A 22,439-nucleotide genomic window follows, 5' to 3' on the forward strand; every position below is an offset into this window, starting at 1 on the left:
AAAATATTATTTTATAAATACTATTTACTGTAAACGCTGTAAAAAAATATATTTATAAAATGTTTGCACAAAACTCGAACATACTTTTTATTTAATATTGAAAAACAATACAAAACTATCCAAACTAGTTTTTGCATCCGTCTTGTTTTATATGAACAGTTTCTTATCTAAAAAATATAGTTTTATTTCAACCTATATAAAGTATAAAATATTATGAATAAATATTATTTTTTTACCTGCACATCCAGTGCAAACCTTGGTAAACTGCCTTCGTTTTATTTTATATTTATTTATTCAACTGGCAACCTTATACTAGGTTACTGTCATGTCGGAAAGAGAAATAAATTGAAACAATTGAGAATATATCGGAATACAAATACCTAATTATTTTACGCTTGGGTGTAATTTTGTTGATCTACAATACGGCTAAAAGTCTCATTACGTGTAAGTTTCGTGTGCACACAATTTGATTACGAATGATTATATTGGTGATTTACAAAGGGAATAAAAATTAGAAAAAGAAGTTCCTCTTTTACATGTGAAAGACAGAGATAGATGAGCGGAGTTGTCTGTCAATCTTCAATATTCTAATTTTAATTGAAATATTCGTAGCAATATTTATCATAATGCTATTCGTAATGTATAAAACAAACATTTATAATAATATGTCTTATATATAAGTGTTAATAACTACACATAAAACACAACAATTCACGTTGCAAAGTGGCCTCTGCAGCTGTACTTTAGTATGGAGTCTCGGTGTGTTTATCATTCTAAGTGACGTTTGCTTATTCGCAATGTTTAATAATATTTTTAATTTCAGATGTTAATGAGGAATCACAATGAAGAATTTCTGCCTGTGTAAATAAGCCGTTAATTGTAGAAACCTTATAGGTGTCTGTTTTGTTTGTGTAATCACCAGCATTCGAAATGATGAAAAGTACTTTAACTAAGGATAAACCAGGCAAAATGAGGATCCGAGCCTTCCCTGTGAGTAACCCTGTGTTTATTAATGCTGACATTGATTGCATTATACATCTTATCATGGACAATCTTCCACAAATCAGTTTGGTGGCACAGACAGCTGGTTTAGGTCTATTACTTGACAATGAAACATGGTCACTGATAGAGAAATAGTTAAATAATACAACAAATATCCGTATTACAGCCTATCATTGACTAACACATACATTAACTTGTATAATGTGGCTGTAATGTATGTGCTGACGTTCATTGAAGAGGTCATTAGATCACCTCCAACTCCATAGGTAGAATTGTTTACATTGAATTACTAACAAATAGTCTGGTAATTTATTGTATTTAGTAAATCACATCATATCAAAATGTCTTACAAGATTTACATAGGTAGTCACAAATACATTTGTAATTTTATCTGTAATTGTAACAAGTACCTGCAACAAACCTGCACTATCATAATACTATGAATTAAATGTCCTATAATTTTCTGTCTGTAATTCTTTTACCTCCACTTGTCATTGTAACATTGTATCATAAAAGAATGCTTGAACTCAATAAAATGAACAAGCTTTTTGTTATTACTTGCGAGCACAACTCTTAACAACAATGTCTATTCTCACATTGTTATTCTGCAATACTTTACCTAGTAATAAGTCCACATGGATTCTTCTGTAGTTAATGAGCAAGGGTAATACTTCTGGACATTTAGGAATCAAAATGTACTTTGAATCGCAGTATTGTCTACTTTGTTTGCATATGCTGTTGGCTCATTGGCAGTTATTATATTGTGTGACAGGAACAACATAATAAAAAAACTACCAATACCACGGAATAAATAATAGTACTACCATACAGAAATGACACTTCATACAAAACCGAAGTTTGACAGCGATTCAGGTACTAATTATGTCCCTTTCTAATGTATGGTTACTATACTTTTCGGTTATTTAGGATTGTTAAAATTCAAGTCATTATCTTGTCTGTGGTTGTGCACGTATAGAGACGTTAAGTTGTGCCAACCCTAATAATTGCTCAGAGCAATGCTGAGCCAAAAGGAGCCGGGAAAAGCCAAAAGGGGGAGTGTCATCTCACTGCCAATACTATCATGCTGTCCCTGCCACACAATGTTATATAATATTCTTTAACAGTCAATGTTCCCAGCACCATTAGTCAGCTGTAGTATATCAGTCATACGGTGCACATTATTTTGTAAAAAGAGATGTATTTTACTCATGGCTTACTTTGGAAAAATATATATTTTGTTAACAAATGCCCAAATATTCTGAACAACTCTGTAACATTAGGACACCTTTATAAAAAATTCTAACTATACTGTAGAAAACTTAGATGTTTTTAGGTTAAGGGATTGTTTCTGTTTGTGCACCAAACAGTTTATTTATTCATTATAGATTGAGCAATTTATATAGCTTTTTTGACAAATCAAAATTTGCATTTGCCTTAAGACTTAATTTGTGGGCAGCTAGACATTAAGGGCTCATTTAGACAGTGTGAGAATTCGCATGCGAGTTTCATTACATTGTGATATTTAATTGGTCTGTTGAATTGTATGTAACTCAATAGTCCGCAATGTATCCAAAATCAAATGCTGTAAAGGCAGTAAATCGGATAACTTCACAAGAAATTAGTAGAATTTCCATTTTGAAAATGGCAATTTTGATTTCCCATATAAAAGTGATAAGTTTTCGAATTTTTAACATGTGGAAAATTTCGCAACTTTTGACACTTTCCCTCTGTAGGTAGCAGCACATCACTAACTTTAACCCAAACAATATTATGAGCCCAAATTTTGTACTTATCTACAGGATAGGCGTCTAAAAGCAAAATAGGCTGATCAAATACAATTAAAAAATAAAATTATCTATTGATATCTAGTCTATTGGCATGGCTTTATGGTTATTACTTTTTAAAGTAACAAATGTAACAATATTCGAAATTGGAATGTCAAGTTGATTTTGGCTTGGAACTAAATTATTTGTATTGAATGTCATGAATTATATTTTGACAAGAGGGAAAATTTAATCAATAGCAAACCATTATTAGTATTTTCGTATTGTAACTGTTTTGTGTTTTTGTTACTTCTGTTTTGATTTTGTACAATGCCTATTTAATGATTTAATACATATGATAAAAACAAGATGACACGAAAATTTCAAGTATGGAATTACTCAGAACCTTACTATCAAATGTATCCAGACACATGGGTCTGTAACAGACAATGCTAGTAGAATAGTGCTGATTGTGTTGTGAGATAAGGTTTAGGTGAACACTAACACTGTGCTCACATCAAACAAGTTATTTTATTTTTGTATGGAAAAAATATAATATGGCTCTGAATGCTTGGCAGCAACAAGGCAAAATCAATGCTTCTGTAGTTTAAATATGACGAACTTTGCGAGTCTTTAGTGTTTGGCTGCACCCTAACTCATAATTAGTAAAATCTATGAATAATACAATATGATGAACACTTTTCTTCTGTTACAGATGACTATGGACGAGAAGTATGTGGAAAGCATATGGAGTTTACTTAAAAATGCGATACAGGAAATACAAAAGAAAAATAATTCTGGACTGTCATTTGAAGAACTCTATCGTAATGCATATACTATGGTCCTCCACAAACATGGCGAAAGGCTCTATACTGGCTTGAAAGAAGTGGTCACGCATCACCTTGAAACAAAAGTAAATTTTTCATCTTTCTATATATTTTGGTATTGTTGTCAGTAGATTTCATCCATTACTTATGATTTGTCTCAAAATAATGTCAACAAGTTGTAGCATCTGTTTGACGAAATTAACTATCAAACCTCTCTCTTTAACCTTTATTGTTTAAAGATATAGTTAAACAATAAAACAATTTGACTAAGTCCCACAGTAAGCTCAATAAGGCTTGTGGTGAGGGTACTTAAATATCGTATGCCCTTACCAGGATTTGAACTCAGGACCATTGGCTTCATAGGCAGGGTCACTACCCACTAGGCCAGACCGGTCTTCAAAAGTTGACTGTGAATCAGCTTTTCATCAAACTTTTAAATTATTGCAGACTTCATAACAATTCAAATTTTAATGCATAGTGGAAAAGGTAAATTTGATAACAAGAAAATTATCTCTTACTAGACAACTAATTAGCAACCCCGGATTGCTTGCCTTGCTTTCCTCTAACTGCAACCAGTGATGATAGATATGTACTAATATGAAATATGTTTCAATAACAAGCTGGAAAAGAGTCCATACATTTGGCTATACAGTTCAACCGGTTGTTTAAAAGTTTAGCAAAGCGATTGTTATTACTTATAATTATAACTCGTGTTTTGCTTTTATTATAGGTCAGAGAAGACGTCCTGCACTCATTACACAATGGTTTCCTGCAGACATTAAATAATGCATGGACAGACCACCAGACCAGTATGGTGATGATACGCGATATACTTATGTACATGGACAGGGTATATGTGCAGCAAAATGAAGTCGACAATGTTTACAACTTGGGACTTATTATTTTTAGAGATCAGGTATGTGCCTTACCTCGCTTGAAACTAGACTAGCTAGAGGACTAATCTTGGTTATTGGGTTATCACAAACACAGCTAGTCTTTATACATACATTTGTTTATGGTGCAGATTTTCTTATCCATATCTCTTAGTAGTGAATAACTATTTCAGTTATGTTGATTAGTTAATAAAAGTATACCTGTGGGTGAACCAAATAAATGCTTTGTAGAAGTAATAAATTGTTTTTCATGCAATTAATAAAAATGAACTTTTTATTAAAAGAAAGTATCGCCATGGTGGATATGTCTGACATCGCGACTCCATTTGAAATCCTAATACGCCCTCTAGACTTGTCCAGATTATTTATGCAGACTGATGCTAAATCTCACACACCCTTCTAATTTCCAGAAGCAATTATTTTACTTTTTATTTGGACCCTATTTACACAATAAAAGTTTCTAAATAAGAATTTGAACATATACAACAAGCTACTAAATTGCATGGGCACTCAATAAATGGATTTTATTTTAGTAGCTTTCACTTAAGCTTCTACTTGTAATGTGCGCCCATATCTGGTGCAGCGCTCGGCGCTCGCACACAACACGCGTACATCGTACCTTCTAGTAAAGATTCGTTGATTGTATTGCATATTTTATGTGTAGTCTATCATCGGAACTCTCGTTCCGTCGCCCTCTGGTATGACAAATAAATTCATACTTCGAATTTGACCGATAATGTAAATGGCGCTGTACGCCTCTATACATTATGAGGTCATGTTGGCTGTTAAAAGTTGACCTTTGACAATTCAGCTACCGAAAACACGTCGCTGTCGCTACTACTACGAAATCCACGCGAAGTTAGCAAATGCTTCGCGAATGATGCGGTATCGGTAAATAGTGGGATAGGTAAAGGCGCATTGCTCGGTGGCTGGAGCCGAGTAATGCGCCAAATGATAATTTATTATCAATTGGTGATTTATCACCAATCGAAATTATGTATGAAAATGATCACGTGGATTTTTGTTCGCCTATGTCATCCCGAAACATTTTTTACTTTTCGATTGCCTTTTATCGATGAAGGATAGATAATCCTAAGCAGATCTTAGCGATGGCCCCAGATCAGAACATTCTGAACAAAACTTGTGACATTCCAAGCGTCTTACTGTCCACTGTGTCCAACTGATTTGTCTGCTCAATCCAGGTCGTCCGTTACGGCTGCATCCGCGACCACCTGCGACAGACGCTCCTGGAGCTGGTGGCCCGCGAGCGGCGTGGCGAGGTGGTGGACCGGCTGGCCATCCGCAACGCCTGCCAGATGCTCATGGTGCTCGGCATCAACTCCCGCGCTGTATACGAAGAGGACTTCGAGAAACCGTTCCTGCACCAGTCTGCTGAGTTCTACAGGGTAAGCTTTGAAACAGTTGGCCTGCTGATACAAGGCGGTTCGTATCACCCTGAAGCCTAGACGGTGGGCTCGCGACGCGCAACGCGGCAACTCGCGCGCTGTATATACGAGGAGGACTTCGAGAAGCCGTTCCTGCGCCGGTTTGCTGAGTTCTATAGGGTGAGGTTTAGAACCTACGATTTGAAGCAACTGATCGTTAATTCATGAAAATGTAAATTGCTCAATAATAACTCAATCATGTTAACCGAAACTACCGAAAGACTTCTACTGGACCTTCCCCCAAAACGGTCCCCGGCAGAAAATTTGGTACAAAAAAGTAGTAACTAGAAACAGGTCGTATTTGCTTCTTTTGTTCATTTCATACGTCGCTTTCGGGAAGAACCTGTATGCAGTAGGTATATAGATCGATTAGTCGCTCTCTATGTGGGGGACTCCCCGAATAACGTAAATATAATATAGACTTAGCGTCCGACCAACCTGAGAGGTTCGGTGTTTATATCAAACTGGGATTCCCCGCAGCGGTTGGTTGTTACATCGACCGGTCGTTAAAACCTTTATTTTAGTAGTGTTATGGTTAGATGTTATGCAACGAACTAGAATTCTTATAGAAACCTGACCAGAGCTCAAAAATAGGCGGGTCCACACTGAGCGAGCATACGCGCGTAGCAATTTCCTCGCGCAAAAACCGGCCAGTGCAGACGTGCTTCGGCCGTGGTGGCCGAGTGTGGACCGGCCTAATGAACCCACGGCTACTGAGCTGCGAACGATTGACTGTGCCCGGCGAAATTTGACTACTTTAGTATGACTGCGGCTTTTCGTGGCATAAAATGTTAGCCAATATAAAACTATTTATTCATAAACCAGATAAAATGCCTTCTTGTGCGGTAAAATGGTGCTGCAACAACTCGATCAAAAACAATACAAAGGATGGGGTTCTGTAACTGTTGTAGTCTAATAAGCTAAATCAAAAGTCGTACTATACTATACTAGTTTCATAATGACTTGTGCCTTTTTGATACTGATTGTGAGTGGCAGAATTGGGGATAGCGTTATGCAACATATCTATAACCGCTCACGTGCTTGATATTTTTCAGTGACTTCTATTATTATAATAAAATAAGGGTGACAGCTGGTAGGTGACTATAGTTGCACTAAGCACGTGAGTGATTATATAGGCTATTTATTTTATGTTATAGATGGAATCTCAGAAGTTCCTAGCAGAGAACAGCGCGGCGGTATACATTGCGCGCGTGGAGGCGCGCATAGGCGAGGAGGCGGAGCGCGCGCGGCACTACCTGGACGAGAGCACCGAGCCGCGCGTCGTGGCCGTGCTGGAGCACGAGCTCATCGAGCGGCACATGAAGACCATCGTCGAGGTACACAATACTATATCACATCAAAGTCTCGAGCGGGTAGCCAAAAAAAAAAAGTTCGGTCAGTAAATCCTGCAGTTTCAAATGCAAGTATAACGAGATAGCATTAAGGTGACAACGTTTGGGTTGTTAGCAAAAGTAGCAAATCCCTAATGTCCTTGAAACGGAGTTAGAAGGTTTACGAGTTTAGATGAGGATAAGATCAACTCAAGGTTTGTCAGCGAGCTATGGAGCGTAGTATTCTGAGCGTGAAGTTAACCGATCGCATTAAAAATACAATACTACGCTCCAAAACTGGAATAACTGATGTAGCTGAAACTGCCGCTAAGCTCAAATGGGACTGGGCAGGACACGTCTGCCGTATGCCGGATGACCTGTGGGCCAAAACAGCCACCTGTTGGGTCCCACAGGTTGTAAGGCGTCACGGTAGACCTCGTCGGAGATGGCGGGACGAACTTGATGCCTTCGACAGAGACTGGTGGGAGACTTCCGAGGATAGGGACACGTGGAAGAATAAGAGGGAGGCCTTTGCCCAGCAGTGGGACAGTATGGGCTCATAATAATAATAAATAAGATCAGAGTACTAGGCTATTCTGAGAGTTGTACCGTTGTCGGGTGCAGATGGAGAACTCGGGCGTGGTGCACATGCTGCTGCACACGCGCACGGCGGAGCTGGCGTGCGTGTACAAGCTGCTGTCGCGCGTGGCGGAGGGGCTGCGCACCGTGGCCGACGCCGTGTCCGCGCACCTGCGCGAGCAGGGCCGCGCGCTGGTGCAGGAGCCGCACCACAACACCAACGCCATCGCCTACGTGCAGGTATACAATTCTTGCAAAAACAGCCCGATTTCATAGCATTCGTAATGAAAATAAACGTCCCAGTCGCTCAACTTTTCACCGCCCACTAAAACCCGCCGCGGTTGAACGCTCCGGGGTTTGACTGTACACGGAGCGCGGCCTCTAGCCTCGATGCTCCCCGGCGTAAATATTAAATTTTACTTTCCCTAATCAGATTATTTTCTTTGCAGAATCTTCTTGACCTAAAGGACAGATTTGACCACTTCCTACATAACTCGTTCAACAATGATAAGATATTCAAGCACATGATCGCCTCGGACTTCGAATACTTCCTCAACTTGAACAACAAATCTCCAGAGTTTTTGTCCCTTTTCATCGATGGTAAACTCAAAAAGGGCGAGAAAGGCGTAAGTACTAAATCTGTCCACAGGCTACGTTGCTTATCCTGATATAGGGTTCATTAGATTACTCCAGAACCGATAAAAACGATTCTCGAGATACTCCAAATAAGAAACATTGGCCACGCTTTACTAGGTGTTAAAACGCCAACAATATGATGACTGATTAGATGGAACTATTTTGTGGCTACAACAGTACTCATTTGCCTTAATTGTTTCGGATTCATTAACACTTTGATAACGATTGCAGATGAGCGAGCAAGAGATCGAAGGCGTGCTAGACAAGACGATGGTCCTGTTCCGTTTCCTGCAGGAGAAGGACGTGTTCGAGCGCTACTACAAGCAGCACCTCGCCAAGCGGCTGCTGCTCAACAAGTCCGTGTCGGACGACTCTGAGAAGAACATGATCTCTAAACTTAAGGTAACTTTTCGAATGCCTAAAGCGCCTAAAATCTTCTAGCTTTTCTGTTCACACGACTGGTGCACTCAGGCGTAAACTTCAAAAGCTAGATATTTTGACCAAAAGCCGGACGATCCAGCTTGCAATAGACCGGTAAAAGCTGGATAGACCGCGCGTAAAGATCTGCACCCGTTGGACCGGACACCCGGCAACCCTGCCAGTCAATTATCATGTCTACAAGATGATCTGTCACATTTTAATCATAGCTGCAAGTTCTTTTATGATTTGTTCGCAATATTGTACGGTATAACTCAGATTCCTATGTTGGTTCTTACCAGAATGAAGGCTTGCTAAAGGACGTAGAGCCGCGAGACTTCCACTGTATAATCGGTGACGTGTCGCAAATAGAAAACCCCGGCTGCTCCTAGTGCCGCGCTGCCCTGCCCTGTCCCATCCCTCATATCTGCAAAATTCTTTACCTATCCCATGGACATTCGTAAGTGTCCCCCTAAGGGCCTGTTTACAGTCAAATAGGGCTTGGCCATCGCATTCAGTCAGCTTATGCAGTTTTTCGATTGTGGGAGGCGGGCCCTATTGTAAATGGGCCTACATTTCTTGGTAGTCTTTTAGAGGAAATCTTGCTTAAAGTCCAAGAATGTAGAATTCTTTGCCTTGTTCCTGCCTTCCTCTATCTGATTGCGAATTTTTTCAATTAGTCCGGTGACAAACTGAACAAGTAAAGAATTTTGCAGACGTGAGACTTTAAGCTAGCCCGTGAAAATGTATGGTTTTTTTTATTCAAGTCAGAACCATTAATTATTTAATAACATAGTTTTGACCTGGCTAACATCATGCCAAATCTAAATTAAACTTACTTGGGAATGTGTTAATAAAAGTAATGCAGTTTTTATGCTGTACGAGAGAACTATAAAAAAATGAACATTTTCCTCATTTGATTATTTTACGTTTTGATATATTTTTTAAAGTGTAGAACTTGGACACGTAGCTGGAAGTAGACATAAGTACGTAGTTCGTTACCATATGCCATCAGAATTTTAATAAATGAGCCAGACAACACCATAACTCTGTAGTTAAGGTATTTTTTATATTCCCGTGTTTTAGTAGTTTAACAAACCCTTGTTCATAAACGTCTACTAAAGTTGACAAGCCGCTAATACTCGTTTGTCCCTTTCCGACGTATTGGTATGATGGAAAGGGACAAACGATTATTAGCGGCTTGTTAACTTTAGTAGACGTTTATGAATAGCCGTGTCCACAGAGAGCGAGCATACGCGCGAGGCAATTTCCTCGCGCACAAAACGGCCAGTGTAGACGTGCCTCGGCCCAGGCGGCACGGTCGGGCAAGGAAAACACACGCTACTGTCGCGCTATTGATCCCTCTGAGGATTCTTACTTATTTATTCCTTTTGACACCTTTATGAATTGTTGTCTGTATTTAATATAAATTATTTTATATCACACCATAGCTATGCTCGTTATTTAATAAAACACTATAAAAATATTAGTAAAATCTATACCACAGTTATTTTGACACAATTTCTATTCTGTTTTTGAAATTTGAAACTAGTCAATCAACTACCCTATTGTTATGTTACCTCATTAATGAATTGGTGTTGTGTGTTGCAGACTGAGTGCGGGTGTCAGTTCACGTCGAAGCTGGAGGGCATGTTCAAGGACATGACGGTGTCCAACACCATCATGGAGGAGTTCAAGGAGCACGTGCTCTCGTCGGGGGTGAGTTTATATAACTACTTATTTTTACGATTATAGTAAATAAGAAGTTGTCCGAGTCTGATGTTCATATATGGCGCTATTTACATAAACGACTTGGACTCTCATTTCTAAATTTTGTGGCTCAGAAACTTTATTTCCTGTGAATATAATACAAAAGATAGAGCTGGGAATCCTTATAGGCAATTACACACCTTTTACCTCTTAAAAGTTGTATGATAAATTAAATGAATTAAAAAAATGCTGTACTTTAAACTCACTATAAAATGTTGAATTAAAAAAATGCTGTACTTTAAACTCACTATAAAATGATCCCAAACCGTTAACTATAATACCATCCACAGAAAAGACGCCTGTTTTCCAAAACGTTTGTGACCTCGTATCACTTTGATGCAATAGGTCCGATATAGACATTTCCCTTCAACAAAGTTAATAGGCGCACACGTTGGAGGGTCTGTAAATCGTCAAGTTAAACTGGACATTGACGCTTGACTCCAATAAACAGGGGGCCCCGTGTCCAATGAGTAAGTTTGTGTCCCGCAGACGAACCTCCACGGCGTGGACCTGTCGGTGCGCGTGCTGACCACGGGCTTCTGGCCCACGCAGAGCGCCACGCCCAAGTGCAACATCCCCACGCCGCCCAGGAACGCCTTCGATGTCTTCAGGAGGTGAGCCTCTAGCGTCTCAATTTACCTCAGGTTCTAAAATTCAACGATTCAGTAACCAACCAATTGTAGTGCCGTAATCATAAACGAATTCCTATGAACGGTATGGGCATTTTACCATTTTGTGTCGGTGCAAAGTACCTTAGATAGACGGAACTAATTTTGAATCTTGTAACCTGAACGTTAGTTTGATCGGAATCGTTGCCAGATTGAACTTGTATTCGGAAACTTGACCATACTTTCTTAATAGTTTGGTGAACTCAGCATAAATTTATGTATACAGTTTATACCGTTTGATATCTTGGACATATAATTTGTACAACGTTTATTATTGAAATCATCTAAATAATGAGTTAGTTTTATTATTTCGATTTTAGATATTATTATAAAATAAAGCTATTACGACTTTACTAATGAGACTTTGGAACAATTCTCTAAGGCAGACCAAACTCACTTTCAAGCTCATGTTTCGCAAATATTTCCTCGACAAACTTTCCTCATCGTCATCTTAATAATTCACACTAGGTATATAAAAATGTATTAAGTATATGTAAGCTTATCAATATAGTTAAAAATTCATCTATTTCTTGGTTAAAATTTCATTTATTTTCAAAGATCCTGCACCTACTTTATCTTTCTGGTTTAGCCCACTGGTTGACTGGTGGAGAACGCCTTAAGGCATTAAGTCCGCCATTTGTACTTTCATGCATTGTGCAATAAAAGTTAATTAATAAATAAAACTACTTTAGTTTTTATGCATTGTCACTGCCAAGTACAAACGTGTGGACTCCGCTCTACACGCAACACTGATCTCATACGGACACTGCGAGAGTCAGCGGAGCGGAAACAGCGAGTAAAAATAAATAAATAAATAAATTGAGAATAAGGCTGCGATTCCACTAGAAGCACTTCATTTGTTTTCTTCGTTCAAAATTCAAAATTCAAAAATGTATTCTGCAAGTAGGCCTCAAGGGCTCTTTTACAAGTCAATACAACATTTATAGTAACATCATATAGTGACATGAAAAATACATAACAACATTTATAAATACAACAGCCAATACCTGGATAAACATTACATTATAATAATCTTAAAATAAATAATTAATACAATACAATAGAGATGTATAGTCTCTATGGTTAAAAACACATTAAATCTGGAGATGAGTGAGTAGTGAGTAGTGATTCTATCGGTTCATCCTTGCTCATTTCTGGTGGAAACGTAGCCTTATTCAGTGGAAGCACTAGTTTGTATTTCACCAATGGGGGGTTAAGTGGACCCCGGACTGAGCCCGTTCCCCTCGCAGCATAACCCAAGGGCCCCATAGCACAGTCTAAGAAATAATGCAGTCGGTCGACGAAGGCGTCTAGACAGGGCAACCGTGCGGGGTGCGAGGGGCGGGAGCGGGTGGGGCGGTCCCTGAGTTTCATACACGCCATTGTTAGTATATAATTTTGAGGGCTGACGTGTGTCGTGCAATTATCAATCAATTTGTGCACAATTAAAACATTGCATACGACATGTGCTAATTCTTTGTTTCAGTGTAAACAAAAATATATCATATGATATCAATTTTTAAATTCAAAATGGCGGACATGTTTTATAACTTATTTTAAGAAATTACTAGTAGTTTAAGACTTTATTTAAAAAGCAAGAAATTGTTTCTTGCTTCTGTTTGTATATGTATCATGTAGTATTTGGTGTTTTAATTATTTTTGAGAGTCGTCGGGGTGCCGATTACAAAAATGACATCCATTTTGAAAACCAAGATAGCGGACATGAATTTTTCTTAAAAATCGATATGGGTGTCATCTTCGAGGTTTCTCTGGGTTTCGATTACGAAAATAACGTTTAACGTATATACTAACTAATAACGTATTTTAGAATTAAAGTTGGTTGACATCACTGCTACACACATCGACACCCATTTCAAAAAGTGACGTCCGCCATCTTTATTTTCAAAATAGATGCCATTTTTGAAATCTACACCCCCAAAAACCCAGAAAACAACACCCATGACGACTTTCATAAAAGCGACGTCCGCCATCTTTATTTCCAAAATGGACGCCATTTGTAAAATTAGTACACATATATATACATGAAACCTAAAAACATTTCCCTCCTCTTTTGGGCAGTTGAGTAAGTCTGTGACAACCCTAGGTAGGTACCTTGAGCGGTGTCGGTATTTACGCAAACATAAAAGGCGTCGGCCCACTGTTACTTTTTACACTGTGCCAATAATATGCTTCGAGAGTGCACGTTCCATACTGACCGCCGTACATGTGTTAATCAATGTATGGCGGTTAGCGTCGAGCGTGTCGAATTGGTGACCGAGGCAACAGTGTACAACCGTGTGGTGTGTTCCAGCTTCTACCTGGCCAAGCACTCGGGGCGGCAGCTGTCGCTGCAGCCGCAGCTGGGCTCGGCGGACCTGCACGCCGTGTTCCGCGCGCTGGACGCGTCGCCGCCGCGCTCGCCGCCCGCCGGGGGCGCCGCCGCCGCCTCCGCCGCCTCCGCCGCCTCCGCCGCCGCCGCCGCCGCCGCCGCCGCCGCCGCCGCGCCGCCGCAGGCCCGCAAGCACATCATACAGGTCTCCACGTTCCAGATGTGCGTGCTGCTGCTCTTTAACAAGAGGGAGAGACTCACTTATGAGGTATGTAGTAGATAGTAGCGAGATGGAGATAAGTTTCATTTTAATTGGTTGAATTTCTTCTGGGATCGACTCAAAAGTGCTGTTCCTACTTTTTATCGTAGCTTCATTCATTTTTACGAAAGCTACTGCCATCGTACGGACTAAGGAAATAGTCAATAGGGGCGAGTGTGGCTAGCCTTCACATGCCCAATGTGACTGACGGCCACCCACACTTAACTTACTTATATCACACTTACACATATATAATATTGACCTTACCTTATGACGGTGGACGATCCTCGCGACGTTTTCCATCACCAAAAAGCGACATCTTTTACTTCCTAAAATCTCACTAATATAATCTGCAAACTGATTTATCAGTAGAAAATGACGAAAAATTCAAATTTTTGCGTAATGGCAAATCGACCCTTCGCGCCAACAGTTTTCAATTTTCTCTTTTTCTTTTATCAAAATTAGATTGACTTGAAGCAGTTGAAACCGCACGCCTCACTACTAGCCTGCCAACATTTCTCTGTCCCTACTTTGTAAACACTCTTGACCTGCCTTTGTTCGTAGGAAATCCTGAACGAGACGGACATCCCCGAGAAGGATCTGGTGCGAGCGCTGCAGTCGCTGGCCATGGGCAAGCCCACGCAGCGCGTGCTCATCAAGCAGCCCAAGACCAAGGACATCGAGCCCGCACACCACTTCTACGTCAACGATGCCTTCACCTCCAAATTGCACAGGTAACCTATTATTTCACCCTCCGGGCTATCTTCATCACGCTATCACATGTGCGACCATCATATCCGCACTAATTACGCATAATCGCATCTAATAATCTCATGCATGGGTAAAAATAATGTTGTCAGGTAAGTCACTTTCAGAATATTTAACACTACTTGTTTGAAATATGCGTATCCACTGCGTAAACTCGGAATTCGAGAGATCCGAATTTCGAAATTCATCTTGTCGCCTGCTTATCTCACCTAAATATGGAACGTAAAAGGATAGCTATGTTCGCAGGTTTATAAACATTCTTTCAATTGTCCCAATTTCAGAGTAAAGATACAAACGGTAGCAGCGAAAGGGGAGTCTGAGCCGGAGAGGAAAGAGACACGCAACAAGGTAGACGAGGACCGCAAGCACGAGATCGAGGCGGCCATCGTGCGCATCATGAAGGCGCGCAAGAAGATGCCGGTGAGTACTGTCCACGTAATAACTTGCTTATGACGTCCGCCGGAGACACAGAGACGGCAACAAGGTGGACGACGAACAAGCACGAGATATGCCGGTGAGTACACCCGTCAAAGAAATAAGGGCCAGCTGCACCAACTGTTCAACTCCAATCAGCAATAAAGTACGATAAAAATATGTAAACGTTGTAGCGGCAGGGGGTGAAACTGTTTTTTTCGGGAATTCTCGGCTCCGTTCGGCTCAGCATTGCTACGAGCAATTAATAGGGTTGGTACAACTTGACACGTCCCGTTACGTGCACAACCACAGATAAGATAATTACTTGAAATTTGACAACTTTAAATAGCCGAAAAGGATAGTGCCATACATTAGAAAGGGACAACATGATTCGTACCTGGATAGCTGTCAAACTTCGGTTTTGTAGGAATTATTGTGCTAATCAGTTACTGCACAATCCATTTGTCGCGTCCCAGTTCGAAGTACAGTAATTAGTAATGAATATACGTTTGACGACCGGTTTAGCCTAGTGGGTAGTGACCCTGCCTACGACGCTGATGGTCCCGGGTTCAAATCCTGGTAAGGGCATTTATTCGTGTGATGAGCATGGATATTTGTTGCTGAGTCATGGGTGTTTTCTATGTATTTAAGTATTTATAAATATTTATATATTATATATATCGTTGTCTAAGTACCTTCAACACAAGCCTTATTGAGCTTACTGTGGGACTTAGTCAATATGTGTAGTAACGTCCTATGATATTTATTTATTTATTATTTACACATTAATTTGTCCAGCACACGCTGCTGGTGGCGGAGGTGACGGAGCAGCTGCGCGCGCGCTTCCTGCCGTCGCCCGTGGTGATCAAGAAGCGCATCGAGGGGCTCATCGAGCGCGAGTACCTGGCGCGCACGCCCGACGACCGCAAGGTGTACACCTACGTGGCCTAGGTGCGTACTGCGTCCTGCCTCCTGCCTCCTGCGCCTGCGCCTGCGCGCCGCCAGCCCGACCCGCCCGAGCCACCGATTTTGCCATTCCCCGTCACCTGTAAAGCTTATCATTCCCGCGCGAGCCCGTCCGCCGTATGTGAACGAACGAACTCGAACGCTCGGACAGTGACTGAGCGGAGGATTTGTACGGATCGTGTGGTGAATGCTGGACTTTAAGTATAGAGCGGTTCCCGGTCCGGTTACCTTCGATTGTAACGTGGACTTAGTTGTTTTAAATGAAAAATATATTTACTATTTTGGAACTGCGTTATTTGATTGGAAAATTTTATTAATGGCAAAATTGTCGTGCACCAGAACATGTCTTACTGTCGTTTGGGTCATCTTTTTTCGCGGCCGACGGACCGTTTGTTTCTCTTTTACTGAGCGGTCGGACCCTCCGACCGGTCCCTATCGAAGCCGGGCACGATTGATACTTTCACATTTCACCGACCACTTAATGCATTATTCATTTGAATCTCCATCATGCCGGCCCGACAGAAATAATAAATATGTATCCCATTAGAAATCTTATTAGCATAAAATGTGTTTTGGGAAATATGTTGTAATGTTCACCTACTAAGTCTTGGAATAAAGCTGCCCCTGCTCGGGGCGTTCGTTTGCAATGTTGTGTAATCTGGTTGCCCGAGCTAATGTTAAAATAGTGCTCTTATATTACATAACGCCTCACGAGCCAGCAGTCTGCGCCGACCGATCGGTCGATAAAGAACTGACCTAGGTAGGTAATCATTTTAAACAGGATCACACTATGTTAACTGTTATAATAAACACGTATGAAGCATAGATTCCAGTGTACGTCCGCTTTAGTTTATTTAATAGTATTTTGTTATTACGGATGGAAATATGTCTTAGAGTTATTCTTAACACATTGAGATTTTAATCAATGTAAAAATATTGTAAATACCATTGTAGGTTTAGTTGGATCCTTTCGAAATGTATTATGATAGTGTTCCTCATAATTTCCAGAAGCAAATATATTAAAATTCTCTTTTGTAACAGTATGTTTTATTGATATCTCAGCTAAATGAAAACAAGGTAAACCCATATCAACTGCCTTAGCTCGTTTTTCTGTTGATATTAACAAATATAATCAATAGTCGTGCATTTGGGTCTCTATGGTTTCCCATAAAGTTTTAAGTCATAGTGTATTGTTTGTCCGCATTTTCGTTAGCCATAATTGGGTTTTTCTCAGAAACGCGTAACTTTTCAGGATTGCCATAATACAAACCTAACCTATCTATAGGATAACCTCAGGAAATTCCTGAAAAGTTAACGGTTTCAGAGTTATGACTAATGATAATATGACTATCATTACATTATAACTTTCAATAATTATGCCAAACAAAGGCATCCACGTGCATTTCCATGGAGTTATCTTGGGTTTGCTTGGTTTCCCTTCTGTTTACCAACTTATTGGGTGGCCTTCTCAGCTTACAATTATTTATGTTTAATTGAAATCATAAAAGCCTCAATTGGGTTTTATTTTCAGGCCATCGAACTTCAAGATTGTTCATTCCTTGAATGGCGCGTGCAAAGTTATAAGTGATAGAAGTAACAAAAGTAATTAAATTATTTCAAAATAAAACGTATTAGTTATTATTTCAAGTTATTTTATTGTGATAAACATTGCTCCGCAGATGTAAATTAATTGCATTAAATTGCATCTATTGACGAAAGCTCTATTTGGAAATGGGAAGAAAAAATCTGCAGGTAAATGAATATTAAAATCAGGGCTTCCAGCAAACTCATACACAGGTGGTTTAGTGACGTCTACAAAGGTCACGTCCACAGTCAACACAGTTGTAAAATCATCCACTTGCAAAGTAATATTTTGCGCCGTCCTTTGTACAGCTGCCGTAAGAATTTTATTTTCAAGTTGATCATTCGTCGCACTTAGGTCAGCGTACGTAAATATGAGAGATACAGCTGCCACTATATTGCGACATACTAAAGTAGATTCTCCATCAACAAATTCACCCATGATGGAATCTTTTTCAAAAGCCTGCACCTGTAGTGGAATCCACTGGGCGTCTTCTTGTCCACGTGGATTGCCATATGGAGAAACAAATGATGTATAATTTAATCCTAAATAATCTTGAATACTGGCATGAATCATTCTACATGCGTGTGTAGCGTTGTAGGATAAAAACTTGTGTTCCAAATATAACCTGCACTTAGTCCTCTTATTTGAGCCGAATTTCAATTCATCTTTTGCTGTATTAGATATGGTACATTTTCCATTTTCATTAACAGGCAGTATGAAATGGTTATGCATTGAACTACTGTTGAAAAAGTTATCAGTATGATTGCTTTCAACGTGCGACACTATGACTGCACGATTAGAAATGTAGCCTGGGTTCCCACTGAATTTAACAGCTTGTTCAATTGATATGTTCGCTAAGTGAAATCGCACACTTATATCTTGTTTCATCAGTGGGACATTCATTGACACGTTTTGTATAAACAATTTGACTGTTGCGTTGACAATTTTTAAATTGTGATAGTAAAATATGTAGTCAATCTTCAGTGCAATATGAGTGCATTGACTATCTGTGCATAATGGCTCGTGTAAAGATTTGTTATAATTTATGCATGATGTATCATTGCAAATAATGACTGTCCAATTGGTGCAATGAACATTAGAACAATTCTGTAACAACAGAAACATTTTTTAAGATTATTAATATTAAACTACTGAAGATTAAAATAAAAACAGCGTGAAAAAATAGTATCTAAACATGATTTGGTATGTTAATGTGTTAATTTCGTACCAAGACTGAAGTGTTCAAAGTGCGATCTATAACACTAATAATAGTAGTTTCTTCAATGGTTTTATAAAGTTGTATCATTTCCAAGTGCGTTATTTTAATGTTGCATTGAATTCTTTCGTCTTCTAAGAATTTAATCATTTTTCTACCTGTGCAATAGTGGTTTACTTCCGGAGTCGATACATCTGTAAGAAAATAAAGTATTTTTATGATAATTACAAATTCCAGTAAGGTAATTGGATGGCTAAATATTAGCTTGTGTGAGGAATAAGGTAATAAAACTTACCTAAATAACCAATCGAACCGTTTTTCAGTAGCCATATTGGATCACCAGATTTATAAAATTCCTTAGTAAATTCTATATTATCCTTTGATGTTGTTGTTTTTTGCCATTTTAAAGTCATGTCCATAGTTCTAGTAGCGAATTCTCGATCATACTGAAATTAAATTTTGAATGAGTGTGGAAAGACATTAAGTATTTCGATTAGTAATCATTGTGATATATTGTACAAAATAATACCTTATTAACATTCCGCTTCTCAGGTAAATTTGTTTTTGCAATGCAAAACAAGTTACCAATAATGTTACTTGTTTGCGGTTTAATGCTGAATTGAGGATAGCAGACATCATTTCGTTTTCCATCTAAAGCCCCTTTATCACAATTCTTAAACAAATTAATGTCTGCCTCAGAACAATCACTGTCACAACAGCAATTAATATCACACACTTTAAACTGCAAAGGAAAACGTTAATTTTTATCTGTAATTTTGCAAATTTATGTACCTACTTGTAATTTGTATCAAATTTGCATATTGTCATTGTATAAAACTTACCAAGAGATTGCAATGACACATGTCTTTGGTAAATCTCCTCTTTGGACTAGAATTTGGTTTATTCATTGTCTTATTTTTCTTTTCAAATAATGTAAACTCTGTCACATTCTCAATTTCTGTGCTAGTGTAAAATGAATCTGTTGTAGTTTCAACATCTGACATGGAAGAACTTTCATCAAACAGGTCTTCAAATGTAGTGCTTAAAGTATCTGTGGTTGTCTCAAATGTGCTACCATTTAAAGTAACATTATCATATTTTTTTGTGGTAGATGTTAGGTTTTTGTATTGTTGTAATTGGTTCAGAGTACGGTAATATAGTGCATGGGGTTTCTTAGAGTATTCTTGGAGTATGTCTCGAAACAGTTTTCTATTGCTAGTAATGTTAGAAATCAGTGGCTTTTCGTCAGGCTGTAGTCTTTCTTGGATAAAATCCATAACACTAAACTGTATCAGTATGGAGAGCAATGTAAACCCAAGGTAAGTAATAACCTTCATTTTTACTTATACTCTATACCAAATTGGCTAAAATTTCTTAAGATAATGTCTATTTGTAAAAATATGTTGCCTTTTGACTCTGTGTGCAATTTGTACCTGAAATATATAATGATTTTAAATGTTAATAAAACACTTGACATCAAAGACTACAAAATCTAACAACAGATAGACTTACCTATCTAAGCCTAAATTAATTAAGTCAGATTGTAAAAGCTGGTGAGATCCGCCCAGAAAGTATTGTTTTACTCGGTCAGAGAGGTTTGTGGCCGCAGGAGTCCAACATGGCACCTCTATGGTGTGATAGCCTGGGACTGCTGGTAAACTGCAGCAACTATAGCCCACTATCCAGGACCGATTCAATGAATCCAAACAACTTACTTGCAAGACTAGTTTTGGCCAACCTAGAAACAATTGAAATATAAGCTTATCAAATCAAAAAACATTGAGCAAGCTTGCCAATTTACCCGTTTTCAGTTGTCTAAAAGAATCTATAATGATAACTTATACCAAGCTTATACATACTTATATTAATTGATCAAAGTAATAGTTACCCTGGATACCCTTTGTTATGTAATGAATATCGAGCGGTTGAGTCCAAACAACTTTGTTTTCGTGGTCAGGTTTTGCCGATACCGTTTGACCTTCTGAACACCCAGTTATAACCGTCCAATTAGGACCTGAAATATCAATACGTATGAACAATAGCTCGTTCTATTTTTGATGATGTGCAATGTAACTCGACTCACCTGACTGAAAACTATATCGGCAGAATAATGAAGATCTCGTTTGAAAATCCGATGCACCATGCAATTGTCCTAATATATGCAATTCAGCCATGGAAGTAATTTTATCGTAAGGTGGTATCGATTTTGCATGAATGCACTTATGCGTAAATTTAAGGGAAACAGAAGCATATTTTTATACTCTAATGTTGTTATTCTTTGTTACTATGGCAACTAAACCACAGGCTAAACTAACCAAACCAAAGATTCATCAGTTGTCAAAGTGACAGTGACATCGCATGTTGCGTTTCGTTTATAAAGCTTTATTGAGCATAAATTATTTGCACAGGGTGCAAGTAAGTAAAGCATATTAATAAGCGTGAACAATACTCGTCTTATCCCGCCAAGCATTTGAAAAGCAAATCGAAATGTAACTTTCGCATTCTCAACCGCGTTATGGAGAGTAGAGTAGCTCTACTATAGGTTACTACTAGCTTACGCTAATCCAATCTAATGTCGCAGAAAGCAAATCGGGACTGGAACCTTCTCTGCCAAAAATGTGGGAGGTCGTGCCGCTCACGCATCGGCCTCCACAGTCACCAAACCCGTTGACAAACAGCAATGCTTAAATCGTCTGCAATAGACGCAAAGGCCTGTGATGACGCCAATCCAGAAATTAGTTTCAGGCGTGCAATGAGCAGTAAAATAAAATCCAAAAAGTAACTAATACAGCATTTATTCAACATCCATCATAATATTCTAACGAACATAAAACTAATATCAAAAGCCGAGTTTTGTCAGTCGACAAGGGGGCAGTTTAAATATAAAGCCAGAAGTACAAAATTATTAGAGATGCCCCGAATAGCGAATATTCGGCCTCTCTCCAGGCCCAAGCGCCGAATATAACATGCGATCATTTTGAGTCACATTAAGAGCCCTTAATCCTTGGAGCGTTCTCCGATTTCACGAAATAACGCTCGATAGATGGCGTTCGCGACGCGCGTTTCAATGCAGACTAGAATAATCTTGATAGTTTTCAATATAATTTCAAGCAACATTAATTTTAGTGTTATATGATATCATATGGGCACTCTTTATTTTATTTTATATGCACAGTAGTTTTTTTTATGTACACTACTACTAAGTGTACAGACTACAGAGTGTACTATAACCCTTGCTCTTTATTCTGTCTCTTTCACACCAATGGAAAATGAAGAGTTAGTAAATGACTGCAGGTATAAATAAAGTATATTAGTGCGATAGAGAGACAGATAGTGTTTCGTTGTCGTAAAGTAAACGATTGGCATGTTGGCCACACACTTGCTTGGTGCCTAGCCAAAATACCAATCGTTTGCGTATAGATATTAGTGCGATAGAGAGACAGTAGTGTTTCGTTGTCGTATCGTAAACGATTGGCATGTTGGCTACGCACCCATGATACCTAGCCAAGAAGCCAATCAATTGCGCATATTAGTGCGATAGAGAGACAGATAGTGTTTCCTTGTCGTATCG

At 39.0% G+C, this 22,439-nt stretch overlaps 2 protein-coding genes across 6 annotated transcripts; one reads left to right on the plus strand and one right to left on the minus strand.

The window, feature by feature from the left end:
- The first annotated feature begins 281 nt into the window (after positions 1-281).
- LOC133517758 (cullin-3-B) lies at positions 282-17,708 on the plus strand. Of its 4 annotated transcripts, none has more exons than XM_061851157.1 (15): positions 282-444; positions 824-990; positions 3,481-3,678; positions 4,323-4,508; positions 5,688-5,891; positions 7,088-7,267; positions 7,886-8,080; positions 8,290-8,466; positions 8,708-8,878; positions 10,505-10,612; positions 11,153-11,277; positions 13,643-13,928; positions 14,484-14,653; positions 14,969-15,107; positions 15,900-17,105. In XM_061851157.1, exons 2-15 carry the CDS (start codon positions 931-933, stop codon positions 16,050-16,052), a joined length of 2,352 nt encoding a protein of 783 aa, XP_061707141.1. In that variant the 5' UTR covers positions 282-444; positions 824-930; the 3' UTR covers positions 16,053-17,105. The 4 variants fall into 4 exon arrangements, with proteins under 4 accessions (XP_061707141.1, XP_061707143.1, XP_061707140.1 ...); XM_061851159.1 differs by lacking the exon at positions 282-444 and adding an exon at positions 726-746; XM_061851156.1 differs by lacking the exons at positions 282-444; positions 824-990 and adding exons at positions 2,995-3,200; positions 17,599-17,708 and having other exon boundaries at positions 15,900-16,052.
- Positions 17,703-20,517, minus strand: LOC133517759 (tectonic-1). Of its 2 annotated transcripts, none has more exons than XM_061851160.1 (6): positions 20,381-20,517; positions 19,711-20,301; positions 19,398-19,610; positions 19,164-19,314; positions 18,881-19,062; positions 17,703-18,759 (listed from the first exon to the last, which is right to left on the minus strand). In XM_061851160.1, exons 2-6 carry the CDS (start codon positions 20,203-20,205, stop codon positions 17,716-17,718), a joined length of 2,085 nt encoding a protein of 694 aa, XP_061707144.1. In that variant the 5' UTR covers positions 20,206-20,301; positions 20,381-20,517; the 3' UTR covers positions 17,703-17,715. The 2 variants fall into 2 exon arrangements, with proteins under 2 accessions (XP_061707144.1, XP_061707145.1); XM_061851161.1 differs by having other exon boundaries at positions 18,620-18,759; positions 19,027-19,062.
- Positions 20,518-22,439: the final 1,922 nt, after the last annotated feature.

The sequence above is a fragment of the Cydia pomonella genome, chromosome 5 (assembly GCF_033807575.1).
Source record: "Cydia pomonella isolate Wapato2018A chromosome 5, ilCydPomo1, whole genome shotgun sequence".
In the NCBI taxonomy this organism is placed as follows: domain Eukaryota; kingdom Metazoa; phylum Arthropoda; class Insecta; order Lepidoptera; family Tortricidae; genus Cydia; species Cydia pomonella.